We start from the raw sequence: 18,328 nt of genomic DNA on the forward strand, positions 1-18,328 counted from the left end.
CTACTCAGCAGATCCGAACTCCAGAGGCTGAGCACCATGCACCATTTTAATCAATTCCCCTCCCTCTGTCCCACGTTCCTTAGGACCTTAAAAACTTTTTGACACCTGTCTGGCATTTTAAAAGCTTCAATTTCAACAGGTGCTTGTAGGCTCCAAAGTAGTTAGAGGAGTAGTCTGGCAAAAAAATTGTCATCCTCAATATAATTAAATTATAACTAAAGAGTTAACCCAATTTAAATAAAGAGTTCCTGTAAACGTGTTCCTATGGATCTTTTTGGAAGTTTTATCAGATGTTTGCCAGAGTTTCTCATAAAACCACAATGTTGCTTCATTTTTCAACTCAAATGTTTTGCTTAACTAGCTACAGGCACCAAGCTTTCTCATTTCATCCTTCTTTCCACCAAAATCCCCATCAAAAGGCTGAGCTATCTCCCCAGAATTCAGTGACAGTTCTTCACCAAGCGAAGCAGTCGGCTTTTCCAAGCCTCATTAATCTGTTGGAGCTGCCACAGCCAAGAGCTGAAGGGAAAACTTCAACTGGAAAATATTTTGACGTAATTGACCCAGATGACAAACTAAGCTTAAGCACATGTCACGCACAGGGAGCGGTACAAAAGCATCAGCAGGGTGATACAGGAAGTTAAATCAAGCCAAGGTGAATTCTGAGCTCAGAGAACACTATATTTTTGTAATTACTGTGAATTGAAGAAAGGAAATACTCCTGCAGCCCCAGCTCTTAAGTTATAGCAAATAAAGTGTCACGAATATTTTCTAACCTTCCCCCCCTCCCCCCATAGCTGGAGATCCCAACCAATACAAATATTTTAAAGCAGCATAGTACACATCAATACTGTTGGGTTTGCTCGGAGTTAACAGCTTTAAACACTACCTACCATCATAGGTAGGTTTAGGTTTGTTTATTTAAGAACTGTTCATTATGTTTCCAACAATTAGTGTCTCAAGTCACTGAATTCCAAAAAGTTTAACTTCCTGAGAAATTAATTTCCTGAAAATTTAAGCTGTTTTTTGCCACAATCACTAAGTGAATTTCTGCCTTAGTTTTGATTTTAAACAAATAAATATTAAAAAGCACTAAGCAGCAAGAAGAAAAACAATGCCCCAAACAAGCACATAGAAGTTAGATATTTTTTCTTGTTATTTATTTTGTAAACTCAGGTAATCTGCTTATTGGACAGAAAACAGAACTCGGCAGTCCTCTGTTGATATAACCCTGAGCAAAAGTCTCATGAAATTAGCAGAAGCTATCCCCCATGTTTCAGCAGGCTGAGTAAGTAGAAGTCTTCATCCCTGAAGGCATTCAAAAAGTGTGCAGAGGGAGCACTTTGGGACACTGTTTAGTAGGCACGGTGGTGGTGGGCTGACAGTTTGACTGGATGATCTCAGGAGTTATTTTTCAACTTCAACCATTCTATGATATATAAAGTAGGCTGCAAGACATGCGGATACAATTATCTATGCCATAAAGCAAGATATGGAAGTCTCCTCAAAAAAATATTCTCATAAAGTCTTCACAGTTTAACCAACACACATCTCAAAAGAGCAGCCAGGCAAAGCTGACCCTAAGTGCAGAACTGTCAAAACAGTAGAGATACCTACCACAAACAGTCAAAAGAAGGGGACAAAAAGCCCACAAAAATAACACAGTGACAAAGGGTTTTATTTTCTCATGTTCAATTTTGGAAAGCTAGGTGACATTTAAAGCAAAAATGTATGAGACACAGTCGTACAGAACAGTAAAGTGTCATCAGCCTGGCAGCAGCTGAAAATTGATACTAATTGGATGGGGCATATAATAAGTCCAACACCTGTATAAAATGTTATTTTCCTATTAGTGAAAGAAATATGCTACTTGGAGGCTACTAAATTGTAGAAATACAATCCACTTCAGAAGAAAACTACAAGCTTGGGGTCAAGCACAAAAGGAGTGCTAAGAAGTACTAAAGTGCACAGAAGGCTGACTGAAATAAGAATTCAACCAGAGCAAAAACTATTGATAAGTCAAGACTGAAGTTCGATCCTGAAGAATGAAAATATTTTCCCAATTCATTCCCTCACACAGTAGTATGGTTGCCTCTATCCATGACCACAAAATACTGAAAACTCCCCACAAACGTGAACACAATCCAGATGTCTTTTTGTAAGAGAGGTTTGGGAGGGTGGAATAATCAAGATGACCACTAAACCCCGAAAAGCCTCAATGCTGCAACAGGTTTAGAAACTGGGGTGGCAGGAGGGAGCAGGAAGAGCCACCCCCTGGAAAGCAGTTGAGAACTTTTGCTTTCTGGGCTGCAAGCACACATTGTCAGCTCATGTCAAGCTTCTCATCCACCAGTACCCTCAAGCCCTTCTCTTCAGGGCTGCTCTCAATCCATTCTCTGCTCAGCCAGTATTTGCATTTGAGATTGCCCCAATGCAAAGGCATGAAAATAAACAATTCCCTTCAGGAATTATATGCAAGATTGCTTTGTAAAACAAAGAAACCAACCAACTGCTTTTCTCCGGAAAAGCTAAAGGTCGCCCATCTTGGTGAAAATACAGCTATAAAAAAAGTTTTGGCCAAGTATCCAAGAGCATGTATACAAAGGGGCCACATCCATTGTAACAATAACAGTTCAAGCTTCATAATAAATTTCAGGAGAGACCAGGGTGCAACATCAAACATCTGTTATCACGTTATTTTCTTCTCCTCCTCTGCCCAGAAGTTACATCTAGACTGTCCATCTTCCAAACCTATTAGAGACAAGTCAGATGCGGGCTAGAGGCTGCGCCGTTTTGACCATGCCTCATACAGCATTATGAAAACCAGCCATGCCCAAAACACAAGGAAATGTCACGTTTTAACTGATTCCATATAACCCAGCTGAAGTACCTCATTTAACAGAGCCAGCTGTCCAAACCACACAGACATTGCACAGGCACATCTGGACAAACAGTGCAAAGTCTTCCTGGAGCCAGGCTGGGACAGGGGTGATACCCGTTGTACCCGAGCAGGTCAGCCAGCTCGGATGAGTAGAGTACTCTCAGCAAGGCTTGAGAGAGTTGCACTTACTGTGCCCACGTATCTTAAGTGTAGCGTGCAGACATAATAGGTCCATCTTCCAGAACTCACTGGACCAAGCAAGCATTGCATATAACGTACTCCGTTTCCTCTCATGTTTCAGACACAGGGGAGAGACTGCATCCAGCAGCAGGCTCTCACCGCCTCCTGTCTGCCGTCTGTTCTGGAGATGGATCCAAGAACCTGAGCCACCTGAACTATCCTGTAGGAGTACATGTATCCTGCAGGCTGTACAGCAGACACTTTTCATCAGAATTACTTATTTGGGACAGGAGAGACTGGAAGGAAAACGCAAGTCTGAAAAGTAAATTATCAAGAAATACATTTCCATTTCAAAAAGCCTCATACTGATTCCAAGGACAGACATTTGAGACGTAATGTAGAGAACAGAAAAATTAATAGGACTATAAGAAAGAACAGAAAAATCCCCCTTCTGTAAAAAAAAAAAAAAAAAAAAAAAACAAAACCAAAAAACCCACAAAACCAAGCCCCCCAAGCCCCACATATTCATCTACTTTGGATTTACTGCAGGAACACATGCAGTGGAAATAAATTCATGACTGTTGTGCTTTAAGAAGTGCTACAGACAATGATGTTTAACACATTTAGTATATGATGGATGTTGCCTTTTCTGTCCAGGAAGCAAAAGTGAAGTCAAAGACAGTGGGCTATGTTCCCTTTCTGGAGTCAACATATCCAAGGCTGGACATGCTCCAGAGATGTGCTTCTTGAAACATCTGTATATTGAATATTCAGCCACTTCCACGCCAAGGGATTTAAACTGACAGGGAATAAAAGGCAATTTCCCCAAGCCAGCCACTTCTGCTGGAACTTGTCAATGATGGGGGGGTTGCACCCACAGAACACCACTATGAAAACAATGCATTACTGTACAAAAGCATTTCCAATCAGTGCACCTTCAGATTCCTTTTATTAAGTATGAGCCACCTTTTACTTTTGGACAATTAACTGCATCACTAAGAGATGTCTTGCATAGCTACAACTGATGAACATGGAATAATCACAACGTTCATTTTTAACTTTTTTTTTTCTCTCCACCCTCTCAGGTATCAGCGCTTTGGGGGAGACAAAAGAAAGTTCTCATCGTGCTGGAGGAAAGGTCACCTTGTTTACCAGTTACTCTGGAGCACAAAGAACTACTTTGTCTTAGTAGAAGAGGCAGTAAAGGTAGTGTTTCTTAAGGGCTGAGGTTTCCAAGGCTGCTCTTGTTGATGTGACCGTGACCCAGAAGCCTGTTTGCAACAACGGGAAGCACAGGGAATGAAGGGCTGCTGGGCTTCAGGGTCAGCGCAACTGCCTGCGCTCCCAGAGAAGACAGGATCCAGAGCTACAGTTACATTGCATCTGAAAGGGCAGGCAGAGGAGGAAGCCCTGTAGAAACTAACAACACTGAAGGCTTTGTGAGTAAAGAGATGGTCAACAGACAAGAGTACGTGATCTTACTGCCAAGCAGATGATACTTAAAATACTTGAATGCTTTCTCTTGCACTTCATTAACATTCTGACACAGCTGCAGGACTACCCCATGTGGAATCACTCTGCTATCTATTTTTTTTCCCTTCTGTGTGTGGAAGCTCAATATTATTAAATTACTTCCATTCGTGCATTTCCCATGCAACACACAGTAATCAATTACACTGATTCATAGGCAATGGAATCCAAAAGTTTCCTATACTTCAAGTGTTTCTTAAAGCTGAGAGAATATCCCACTTTTCCAGAAGTAGTCTAGATATAACTGATTTTGCAAGCTTTGTAAAAAATGATGAAATATTTCCCCTGAAAAAAGGGTAAATAGACCAAGAAAAACTGTTCATGTTTCAGTACAGATAAGATAAAGGATGTTATTTTCCTGAAGAATGAAAAGGAACGTAAGAGATGAGACTACAATATTTCCATGCAAGCAAGTAATTATTACAGTAAAAAGAGCTACCCACTATCCAGAGCCAACCATCCAACATACTCTCAGTGCAGTGATGAAATAAATAATGTATTTTTTAAAAAACACACAAGAAAGCACTCGTCTTTTTCATAAGAAAACCCAATCCTTATTTCATATTTACAAGGTGTTTGTTATAGCACATATAACGATCAGAAACACAGAGCCACTGGATTCTAGCACTGGAAACCAGTAAACCATCAATAGTTTTGCAAGAGTTAAGGAAACGTGAGACTAAATGGCCTACCTTCACTGCCAAGAAATTGAGGCCACTTTCATGAGCCAAAGCTTTTGCTATCATTGTTTTCGAGCACCCAGGAGGTCCATAAAGCAGCACACCTTTGGGAGGCTGAATTCCCATGCGAATGAAGGAGTCAGGATGTTTAAGAGGCCATTCAACTGCCTGCTTCAATTTCAGCTTGACATCTTCTAGTCCTCCTATGTCTGACCAAGACACCTGCAAAGCAGAAAATTTTGCTGAATTTGGACAACAGAGCAAAATTATTTTGGAGAGAAAACAAAATAAAAAAGCTTTGTAGAATGCATATCAGTTATTGGTTTTAATAAGTCACTCCTTCAAAAAAAGCTTTTTTAAACAAGAAGCAATTATTATTAATGAAGTCACACAAAGCAAACAGGATTAAGCTTCCTTTATGCTGGTGGACGCAGACAAAACATTTTGTGTCTACTTCAGGAAAATAACAATAAAATGACAGCGTGATCATACAGGCAGCAACACTTTGTGTGATCACTAGCAAAGTCAAAAATCTGTTCTCTTGGCTTTTAATGTGATGCTGATGCAGAATTTCTAAATTACTTTGATGTCTTCCCTGAAGGAAAGGGCTGTATGAGCTCAAACTGGTTTTATTTACATCCGCAGAGCAAGGCCCTGATCCCAGCTGGATAATCCCACTAAGTCAAACAGGATTGAGTGTCAGAAGTCTGGGGGTTTCCTCCACTTGCCAACACTGTTAACCCCCATACATGACTTAAGCACCAAAGAGTTGACTAGAAGCTTAGAAACAATCCTCCAAACAGACAAGTATCTACAGAGTAGAAAAACCACACAAAAAAGCAACGCAGACCCATCTGCAGTAAGATTTGCTCAGCTGAAGACACAAGATGAGCTTGTCAGACATACATCAGGAGAGAACGAAGACATCCTGCTCAAAACAGCAGAGGGATCCAAAACCTGCTATACCTCTCCCCACATTGCTGTCAACATACCTGAGACTTTTCCACACATCCCCTGACCTGTTCCTTGTCCTGTCACCATCCATTCACATCCACTTCAAATATTAAACACGTCAAGACACACCTAAATCAAATGATCTTCAGCCTTAAAACACTCTTCAAAAATTTACTAGCCATAAATCTCCCCTCAGCTCTGGAAAGCCAGCTACACTTGCAAGGCAAGCAGAATATCATCGTTAGGTTACTGCAAAAATAATGGCGGGGTTTGTCATTGTAAACCATGACGCTTATTTTGGATTAAACTTTTATTTAACTGTGTTCAGGTAGTTACCATTTTAAAGCATGAAATTCACTCTGCTTATTTATGCTAATTTAGGTCTTTTTCACTGTTTATTCTTTTTCTATATTACACTCTCCAAGACGGGAAAAAAGCAAACTCAAGTGACTTCGTTGTGTGCATTCAAAACGGATGTAAAGCAACAGAGACTGCTAACAATAAACAAAGCATCTGGCCACAGGACCATCCATCATCAATGAACGTACACCTCAACCCTGGTACCAAAAAATTTCGTCACGGAAACGAGAGCCTCAAAGATGAGGAGGGTCACAGATGTCTTTCTGTGACAGACAACAACCAACCAAGTAGACCCACACAAAACAACAAGATGTTGCAAAAGAACTAAATGTTGTCCATTGAGCAGTGGTTCAACTTTTGCATCAAAGTGGAAAATCAAAAAAGCTCTAAGAGGTGTCACACAACCTGAAAGAAAATGAAAGTCACTGTCATCGTGAAGTTTGCTCTGTGCTTTTCCTGCACAAAATCAATCCCTTTCTTGATCACATTGTGACATATGATGAAAAATGGATTTTACACAATCGAGGGTGTTCCACACAGTGGCTGGACAGGTGAAGCCACCAAAAAATAACAAAACCCAAGCTGCACCAAAATAAGGATGTGGCCACTGGATGGTGGAATCATCCACTACAACTTCTGGAGTCCTGGCAAAACCATCACAGCAGAGAAGTATTGCCAAGAAATCAACAAAATGCACCTAGACCTAATAACACTACCTTTATGGTCTGGTCAAGTCCTAAGCAGAGTATTTTTCCCTCTCACATTTCAAAAGGAGAAACATAAGTAGGGGGAGAAAAAAAGCAAAACAGTGCACCAACAACAAAATCCTCAAAAGTAAGAATTCTATAAGCTTGGGAGAGCCGAGTGGATTGGTTTTGCATACAAATCCTCAGTAACTTCCCGACTGCAGTTGGCTCAAATTCTGGAGTGCACATTCTGACAGCCAGCTACACTTCTTGTACCTGCACATGAACCCAAAGGAAAGGTCTTGCAACACAAGCAATGAAGTGTGACATTCTGTCACAGTAGAGATGGTTTTAAAGACTAGCCTTGGGGCCATCCTCACACATACTCAGACTTCTCTTCGGAAAAAAATCTCATAGCTGATCATTTATTTGGTGTCTGAAGTTATTTTTACCAAGGATTTTTTTATATTACAAACAGTGTTAAGGTCAGACTTCACAACAAGAAGTAATGTTAATCCCTTGTTTTCTAATTAATTTACCCACACAATTAACTGACTGGCTGGATAGCTTTTGGGCAAGGAGAGCAGGGGAAGAAGAGCCTATTCTTACAGAGAAAGCATACCTGGAGATTAATCAATACAGGATAACCTCACAAAATACTACGCACAAAGGCATATTACCCATGAAAACCAAACCAAAACATAAGATTTTTAGTTCACTTGAAGAAAGGTGGACTCCTATCTGGTTCAAGCTTTCTTTTTTTGTGTCCTGCACACGCAGCTACAAGTATTACATTTGGACAAGAATGCAACATAAGGTATAAGTAAGGCAGTTTCTGTTGGTATAAATTACTGCAGAGCGCCTAAGTAACACATCACAGTACATCATGGCCAACAGCAAACGAAGTGTTGAATTGGTAAGTGGCCCGAGCCCACAGACTGAAAGCATTGTACTGAAACGAGGGTTATATTAGTAAAAGAGGAAGAATTTATAGAAATTACAGCTATTAGCATCAGTTCTGTGACAAGAAAGTAATTTTAAGGTTTCCCCACAGATGCTGCAGTAGATGACATACAAGTATAACAATGTTAAACAGCAAACTATCCTAGGACTCAGCATCAACACAGGATGATGCAGCTAATTAATGGCTTTAGTGACAATGATTTGGTTTCTCTTGTACCTGGTTTCTACTGAAAGTAAGCACTTCAGCATCAATTAATTGCTAACATTAGCACAATTAAACACACAGCTTCAACCAGAGCAGTCAAACACAGCTTTAATCAGAGAAGTGAAAATGAGTCTGTAAAATCAGACTGTCATAACTAAAAAATCATTACTAGAACCATGCAACATAAAACATTGCATACTCCTCTTAAAAAAGGTATCCAAGTAATTAGAAGCTCCATTACGTTTTCTGCTACAATCTGTGTTCCAAACAGCAAATCAACCATGTAAATTCACTGGATAACAGTACATTAAATGCTAAGTGACTAGCACTCAGACATTAACAATCAGGTGAGATTAAGACATACTTATTTGCTAGTGAAAAGGAAATTACACTAACTTAACTTTAATAATAATAATAAATACACTTTTTCTCTTAATTCTCTTTGCTTGTGCGTGTCTATAAATGTGGTCACATTTTTAAAAGCGGCTACACTGTGCTAAAGTACATGAATGAGTCTCAGATGTTTGCGTGACACCCCAAGCCCTCAGCAAGCAGTCCAAACCAAAGAGGCCTGCAGTCTGGACTCCTGTTGCTTGCTTCCCCTTCACTGCCATTCCAGCCACCCACCTGCAGCATAACCAGGTCCCTTCAACTAAACCACAAGACTTAAGCTGATTTAGGGCACCTTCCCACCTCAAACAGCAATGGTAATGGAGTAGTTACCTTTGAGAGGGGTGGTGGTGGTATTACTATGCTGGATTTACACTACTGTGAGTTCCACGCACAGTTGGGTCAGTATTTCCAGATATTCAGACTGCTTCTAAACATGCACAGGTGCCTTCACTTTGGTATGTAGGTAGTTCTGCAGCCCCCACCCAAAAAAAAGGTTAAACTGAATTCTAGCAGCTCCTTTGGCAGATGATGTGGGAGGACAAAATCTGTTGCAGGTAGTACTTTAGATTCTACTTTAAACTCAACGTAGGTACAAAGCAGATGGCCCGAAATCTATCCTACATCAAAGAATAGGCATGATTTTCACAAAAACACAGGTCCTGTCAGCACAAAAGGAATCTGCAATGTAGTGTCCCTTCAATAAAGGAATGAATTTCAGTAGCATTCCAGTGATTCAGCTGGTGTTTAACAAATAAAAACAAGCGACAATCAAGGAGGATGCTGGCAAGATGGTTTAGCGGACAGCATGAGCCTTAGTAGTGGGCTGACCTGGATTCAGGACAGATAACCTGCTGTGGCTCCAGACCCCACTTCTATCTGTTTTTATTGTGCTGTTTAGCAGCACTCCATCTAGCTCCAAATGAGCTGGTACTTCCAAAAGGCACAGCACGGTGATAATGACATTAGCCCAAGAGCCAGTAGCACAATACGCAACAAGAGAATTGGTAACTGGTTCTCAGCAGAACTAATTAGACCTTGCAGATATTGATATCGTTACACAATTTCCAGGAAAAGCCGTCTGGGACCAGCCCAGGCATTTCCACCCAGCACTTCGCCGCACAGCGTGAACTCTTAACAAGCCAAGTGCGACATCCGAAGTGGCTGTGCGCAGCATCCTGTTTGCAATTTTTATTTCCTATTCCTATAGTTTGGCAATAAGGGTCTACGCTTGTGCAATCTAATTCCCAGATGACTAATCTTCACGCAATAAATGTTTTCTTCTAGGGCTTGGGGAGCTGCTAAGAAACACCAGCATAACGGCTCGCAGAGTCAACATTTACTAAGATGAAATAGATTTTCTTTTGCTGAATCTTCTTAAGCCAGGTCAGTCTTTTTAAGCCAGGCCAGAGCCTTCTTAAGTCCAACCAGTTCCCCAGCCCAACTTATGCTGGTTTTGCTACTGACCAATTATAACACAAACTGAGAAGGCAGTGAGTTGGGTACAGATGAACCAGGCACTGCCAAAAGAACTGTGCATGTAATGACAGCCCTGACGGGCAACCGTTTGGCAGTGATGACTTATCTCCAGTACCTATCTACTACTTTGAAGCAACAGCAGCTGATTTTCTTATTTTGTTAAATAAGAAGAGTTACAGAGTCTTGAGGTTTTTGTGTCAGACCTCATATAGAATTAGTCAACTGCTTTACATAAAAGGACAGCAACCAATCTCTTCACAGGTTTGTTTCAATCCACTTTGGTTACAAATGATAACAGTTGATTTCTGCATGAGTTTGTGCCTGCTGAAGAAAAGCCTCCAGTTTTCACAGCTATTCAGGATCTTCTCTGAGCAGACAGCTTAAGCTTTTTACTCCATTAACCCACTCCACATATAAAACTACAGACCAGGAGATACACCCCTACCTTACTAACTCTTCCCAAAGTATTAGGAACTTAAGGTTGTGTCAGTGGGTCTTCAAAATTGTACCTAAACAAACATGCAAACAAAAAGATGATGCACAACTTATTTCAGTGACTTGAGGCTTCCACTTCCTGAAAATAATCTCTTTTGGTAGGGCATTTCCATGCCTAACTGCAGTTAACGTGGCTCGAACGATGTTGCTAACGTATTGTGAAAAATAACTTACTTTTGGCACATCAACCGCCACCTCCCTCATGGCGCTGGGCCTGACATCATTCATCCCCTGCAGGAAGTCATTGAAAGCAATCATCACTGACCCAGCCACTTCGTTGTCTAATAGGTTAGGTCTTTTCCCCAGTGCTCGCCGCAATGCGTACAAGCCTATTAAAACAAAAAAAAAATCCATGGAAATATGTGGACTTCCTCCTGGTTCTCACAAAGCGTTCAATACACAAACAGCAGCATTAGAAAGGAAATGATGTTCAAAATGTCTAAACATCAGGCCTTAACTAGGTCAAAGAACATGCAAAACACTTCTGGTGAGAGAGCAAGAAAAAGGGGATTTAATGACCACAGACAGAATATAAACTAAATCTGTTCCAAAAGACAGAAAGAAAGAGCCTTGCTTCTGTCTTCCCGGAGATGAAGTTAACAGAGCAAAATCTCAACATGTCCATACACTGATCCAAACACATTTGTAAACCAGAGAGGAAGGGGCATAACAAATATTCAAGGCAAATGTTATATCAGTTCACATAACTTGTTTGCAACTTTTTCCATTCCTTTATTATCAGGGCTGTGTTTTCCAAGCTGCTTTTGAAAACAAACTGATGAGATTGGAACTCTATTCTGCTGTCTAGTAAGGTGTTGGATACCTATATTTTTCTTCATATGCAATAAATGTTCCCAGCAACACTCAACAACTCTTTGTTCGCTTCAGCGATCATACTTCTCAAATACAGGCTTTTATCTTCTCTGTTTGGCCAAATCACTCCCATACAATACCTGTAAATCCCAGTACTTATTCCTAGCTTCCTCCATGATCCCATCTTTCAAAACGTGTGCAGGTTCCACTCAGTCGCACATCAATATATTGATATTCCTTGGGCAGGACTAAGCAGTACCATCTACAGCTTCCAGGCATTCCCCAGAGGGAGCAACCTTGGCCCCTATTGGGTAAGATGCCCAGAAGCATCATGGTCTTCTCATTGTATATTCACACCTTTTAAGGTCTAATATAATTTGGAGTTAGACTCATAGAACAGTTTGGATTGGAAGAGACCTTAAAGCTCATCCAGTTCCAACCACCCTGCCATGGGCAGGGACACCTCCCACTGGATCAGGCTGCTCAAAGCCTCATCCAACCTGGCCCTGAACACCCCCAGAGAGGGGGAGTTCCACTGTTTCTATTCCCAGCCCTGTTCTGTGAACCAAAGCTGTTAAATATGTCATTTAGTATAATGTTATATGATAAGTGTAATCTTCTATACAGGCAAACGCACATCTAGACACATGAAGAGACACAATATCTGTTGTCATGCACTACAAAAAAAATTAAGCAGTTAGTACAACAGCAGTTCGCCTTGCATGACCATAAAAAGACAAACATGTGTTAAATCTTTTCTATATTTAACCAAACAAAACATCAATTAGCGCTACGTGAAAGGACAATAAAAAGGAGAAGCCATTTCTGAAAATAGACACGGCTCTAACTTTCAGCAGATTGTTGTCTTTTTTCTACAGAGGCACTGGTAGATGCGGACACGCAAAGTTTCAGACAAAGACAGGAATTCTGCATTTCCTACAATATATACAACGTGTGAAGAGATGTAATATCTCCCTTGTGAAGCAGTACAGCTGGTGTCTCTCCATAAACTGCCAATTACAGCAGTCTGAGCACCTGCATTCAATACCCAGCCTCTTAGTACAATAATGAAAAAAAAAGTTTCTAATTCAGGTTTCCCCTTGCACAGAACATCCAGAACTAATAAGACATATAAATAAAAACATTCCATGAGGCTAAGGAGAAAAATGAAAATCTGGTCACCAGAGGGCAAGTTTAAAATATAGCTGATTCATTTTAGCAACCCAGACGCTTTTCATGTTATTCCCTCCTCCTTCCTTCCTCTGAAAGAGTTCATTTTGAGCAAAATAAACATTTAAGCAAGACAACAGAGATTCACCCTCTCAAGATTTAAAACTTACATCCAAACAAGTAACAAACTCAACATCTTATTCTAGTGTCGATGCAGCGAACATTTTGCTGGGTGACAGCAAGTATGAGAGTTGAGTCCTACGTTTTATTTTTGGTGAAGTCAATTCACAAAGCAATCTCACTTAAAAAAAAAACAAACAAACAAAAGAATAAATAATATAGAGTGAAATTAAGTCATAGAGAAAGAAACTGATTAAGATCTCCGCCCCTTATCTTTATACATATCTGCTCCATCAGGTACCAGTTTAGCCAAGTGCCCACTTATGTACTTTAATCATGTCATGGTTATCTTTTTTCATGACATGAGGAATTTTTAAAACCAAACAAGTTTATTTCAAAAATTGAAAGAGAACAGCACAAAAATGCCTAAGGATCCTCATCTGCTCTTAAGGATCTTTACTGCCAATAGTACTCAGAGTACAACTGAAATTTCAGCCCTCAGCAGCAGGTTTGAAATGCAACAGCCTGGACCCAGCACAGGAATAAAGAGGTCACAGCTTTCCAAACAAAGCCTGAATTCATTTCAGCATGTGCACATACACGCCACTGCACAGGTCAGCATTTAATTGAAACAATGTTTTACATTAAAACAATAATAAAAAACAGATTGAAAAAGAAAGCATGATTCTTCCTGTTTCCTCCTGTTATCATAATCATTCTTTCCTGCACTTCAGATTGACCTCAAAGCAGAGGGGGCGGGGGGAAGTCTTATTAACAGGAGAAGGATACAGCCAGTACCTTGCCGGAGGCAGAAAAACACATCCACGTCTCAAGACATTGAAAGATTTATTTAATGTAAGGAAATGCAGAGAAGGGTGCAAAACATGCTGCAAGAAGCAACATCGAAGCACAGGAAGTGAAACACTACAGCAAACGCAATTTTATCACTGTGTAAGATAACACAGCTAAATGGAAGATTCAGACATTGTACCTCAGAAAACAAAGCCCCTCAGCACAGCTGCTGAGCATCTTTCACATGGGAATGTTTTGGGTTATGTCACTGCTGCACACTTGACTCTGAGCACAGCATTCGTTCCAGCTTTGCTCACTCCTGTTCGGATGCTACTTCATTAGTAAGGACTAATGAATAACAACAGACTTTCGGTAATGACGGATGAGGCTCAGAAGGAGGCAACTAGGTTTTCTCTGTTTTACTCCAACACAAGTCCTGTCTGAGGGGAGGAGGGCACAGACATAGTCAGCGTGCCGGATGGCTGCTGGGACTGCTTGCACAGGCACAGGGTACCTATTTTCCGGTGAAGGGATACATGACTGGTAGGACTGATAGGACTGTACAACACAGTGTGGAAACTTAACTCAGAAAGTAGCCTCTGCAATACTGAACAGCACTGATTCTCAGTGGAGTATAAGTGGAAAATCCCAGGTTAAAAAAAAAAAAAAAAAGGGGGAAAAAAGAAACAAGCATAGTAACTCATGCATGATTACAAACAATGGAAAATAAACAATTTGTTCCAGGCCAGCAACCGTGTGCTCTACCTCACCAACTCATCCTGTCTGTCTAGAACAGAGGAAACCAAGTGGACAGAGCGGGGGAAAAACAGCAGAACGCCCTGTCCTGGTACAGATGATCCTTCTGCGGTACCAGGCTGTGCATGAGGTCAATCACATTGTTTCCCTGCAATATTTTCTTGCTCATAGCCTGGCGAGGTGTTGGCACATGAGATCATAATCACAAATGTCTGAGCCTAAAACCAGATTCTATGACACTGCTATATTTGCAGAGTCTGTGTATAATTATACACTGCTGTAAATAATAGAAAGCATCTACTCAAACCAACAAACATATATACTTCAGGTTTCAAAAAGAATATACGCAACACTTGAGGAAACGAACTGAGCATAACAAAATTGTTAATCATGCATCTTTCACTGCCCATCACCTATTTCTTCTGCAAATCCATCTTGTCTGGACTTACTCAGCCAGAATCCTAATATCAGAATTTGTAAGTAGCTTCAAAGAAATTGTAATCTTCTTGTAGGATTGCTTACATAAGGAAATGTTTCTTCTTTCCCTGCTAATCCGGCATTTTCCTCCCAAATCGTTACGGCCAAATCCAGAAGACACATACCATTTTATTGTGTGACAGCTGCCATATTCAACAATACTCTCCTGCATGGCTGAAAGTGGAATACTTGACAGAGTATGGAAAGATTTCAGCTTCCTGATGGCACTGGATGGGGTAATAACTTAAAACCAACTCTTAACTTTAGAAACCACAGGAGGAATATACCTGACTTAAAAGGCAATGGACACAAAAGCTATTCTGGTGTTTAACATTGAGATAAGAAGCTCTTTTGCTTTATATTTGACTACTTTCAATCAGCATGGCTTCCTCCTTCATGACAACAATCCCAAAATTCTACTAGGAAGTCTTTCATAGAACTTCAAATATCATATACTACAAATCATGTATTCCTGAACATATCACAGCCTCATAACCAAAGGAAGTTTACAGCACTTCATTATATCAGGATATTGGATGATCGAATCCAAGAAAAAATAGAGAACACGTGTATGTGTGTTGTTTGCAGTTATGCATAAATATAAAGCAAGACAGATAAAGCCTGTTTGCCTGGCAGAGGGAAGCCGTGCCATCACCTGGGCAGGACCACTGCTCTATGGAAAACGTCCCACAGAAACATCCTTACCTGTTCATAGAATGGTTTGGGTTGGAAGGGACTTAAAAGTCATGTGATTCCAATCCTCTGCCATGGACATTGACACCTCCCACCAGACCAGGCTGCTCAAAGTCCCATCCGACCTGACCTTGAACACCTCCAGGTGTGGGGAATCCACAACTACTCTGGGCAACTGGTGCCGGTGCCTCAGCACCCTCACAGGAACACATTTATTCCCAATATCTAAACTGAATCTCACTTCTTTCAGCTTAAAACACATTATCACTCATCCTGTCCCTGCCTTCCCTAAAAGAGGGCACTCTCCAGCCACTCTCCAGCTTTCCAGGATGCTGCTTTTAAGTTCAGTTCAGTCTATCTTCCATCCTGCAGATCCAACAAACCAGCTCTCCCACCCAGCACAGCAAGGCAGCGCTAGGCAGTAACAGGAGTAGCTGCCATGAACACTGAGGGACAGGAGGGATGTGTCTTGGCAAAGGGTCTTTTTCCCTCTACTCCCCAGATAAAATAATGGAATATCAGCACCAAGCAAGCACCCAATATCCATAGACTACTAGCAAGCTTTCTGCTGACCTTGGGGCAGGAACCAACATTCACAATAGCTGAAAAATTCAAATGTGTTGTTCCATTCGCACTGTAAGAAACTTCTACAACGTGAGGGAGTTTGGTGTGTCTTGTTTGGGGTTTTTTTGTTTGGTTTGGTCGATTTTGTTTTGCTCCCAATGTACGCAAGTATGGAATCAAACACACCAAGAAAATTCACCAAGGAATGATAAAAAAACCAACCACCAGGGACCAGACTCCAATGTTTATCTTACTTCTTTCTTATTTAATCTGTACATAAAATGCATGCCTATTTGGAAAAATATTCAGGAAGCAGAACCTTTACTTTTGCTCTTGAAACCATATTCTGCAATCCATCTTTAGCTGCCAACGCTACAAGGGAAAAATCCCTGAAGAACTTTCATACACTGTTTGCACAGGAAGGATAACTCCCTTAAATCCCTTGTAACCATAACATTGCAAATTCACTCAACTAACCTGAGCACTAATCTACTGTAGGGATTATGTATGCAATTTATGGTCCTTCATGAAGAGCTCTGGCATTTGCTGGAACACGTCTATAGGGCTGACTAGAAGTTGCTGAAAGTTACAACAGGGGAGGGGGAAAGGAAGGAAGGAGGAACTGTATTCTCAAAACTTTTCATACAGGAAACAGTTTATTCACAGATCAGGTATGCACACATCATTTTTCTTAAGATAATGACAACAGAGGCAAGTAAGGAACACCAGACTGCCTGTTTCTAGCCTGCTCTCATACGTAAATAGACCAAAACTAACATCAGTCATACAGGTGTTCGAAGAAAAACAAGGACAGCCACGCTACCAAAACAGCAAAAGCAGAAAGACAAGAGACAGCAGTCAGTGGCTAACCATAATCAGGAACATTGTCAAGTCAGAATAAAGTGAAAAGTTAAAAGTCAGGAGAGCTATGAAAACTGCCTGGAAATATTTAGGCTCCATTCCCCAATAGCAGCTGTTCATCCTACATACAAATGCCTACTGCTAACTGGTTTTACTCCTGCAGAACTAACACAGACATATAAATCAAGTTACATTTCACCAGATCTTTTATGATCTTTTACTGAAAGAGTGGTGAAGCAATGGAACAGGTTGGGCAGGGAAGTGTTGGAGTCTCTATCCCTGGAGGCATTCAAACAATTGTCTAGACACGTCAGTTTGGGACACGGTTTAGTAGGCACAGTGGTTTTGGGCTGACAGTTGAACTGGATGATCTTAGAGATCTTTTCCAACCTTAATGATTCTATGATTTAATCAATTAAAATAAATAGGACTGCTTTCAAATCCTATGTTTGCCATTATACATTCCACCCCCCCCCCCCAAAAAAAAAATATCTTTCTTGGAGCCTGAGAGGGAGTCAGAAAACATTGAACATCTTTCCTATAGTACCATTTCTACACAAATACTTTGTCTGAAGTAGAGCTGTGCTTTTTTTTTTTTTTTCCTCTGAATTAACTAGCATCAGCTAAGGAAAAGAGATACTGAGAATACTTGCAACTTTGCAATCTGAAGATGAACACCTACTCTAAATGGGTTAGTTCAGTTCTTTCTAAAGCCAGCAGAGCAAGATGAATCATAACATGGTCAGTCCCTCCCTTCATACTACAAGAGGAACAGGACTCCTACAGATTTTTAGCATGTAAAATGTATTTGAAACCGAGTCTATTAACATTGCTCTTCAAATTACATTTGAAACCAGACTCGGCACAAAACCTAAAAGGAAAAAAAAAAAGCATGCTAATTTCTTCAGAGATGACACTGCACCTTCAGTTCTAGATGCTCACCTATCATGGTCACCGAATGAATATAAGAGCAAACCAACTGATTAAACAAAATCTGAAGAGAAATAAGAAGTGTTAAGCTGAAATTCAAAAAGTATTCAAATCCAGAAACACAACTGCAAACAAAATTCTGCCTAAAACAAGACAAAGTGGCATAAATGAGTATAAAAAGTGGCATAAAAAAAAGAGAAACTTGCCTTTCCAAAACTAAGTAAGTTAAAGGCTTCTTAAGCTATAACATGCCTTTCAAACAAGTAATTTCCCCAAAATTATGCTAGTATCTTGAAGAAAAAAATAGTTTCAGTTCAAATACGTAATTTCAATTTGGAACTGAAACCTG

The 18,328-nt window shown here is 40.5% G+C and overlaps 1 protein-coding gene across 3 annotated transcripts in view; it reads right to left on the reverse strand.

Moving 5' to 3' along the window:
• Positions 1–18,328, reverse strand: part of SPATA5 (spermatogenesis associated 5) — a 211,938-nt gene that overhangs the window by 173,160 nt on the left and 20,450 nt on the right. For all 3 annotated transcript variants that reach the window (XM_054065089.1, XM_054065090.1, XM_054065091.1), the window contains exons 10-11: positions 10,978–11,132; positions 5,284–5,493 (exon numbers count right to left, since the gene is read on the reverse strand). In XM_054065089.1, coding sequence (XP_053921064.1) covers positions 5,284–5,493; positions 10,978–11,132 — 365 coding nt within the window. The remainder of the gene's footprint in view (positions 1–5,283; positions 5,494–10,977; positions 11,133–18,328) is intronic.

The sequence above is a fragment of the Cuculus canorus genome, chromosome 4 (genome assembly GCF_017976375.1).
Source record: "Cuculus canorus isolate bCucCan1 chromosome 4, bCucCan1.pri, whole genome shotgun sequence".
Lineage (NCBI taxonomy): Eukaryota > Metazoa > Chordata > Aves > Cuculiformes > Cuculidae > Cuculus > Cuculus canorus.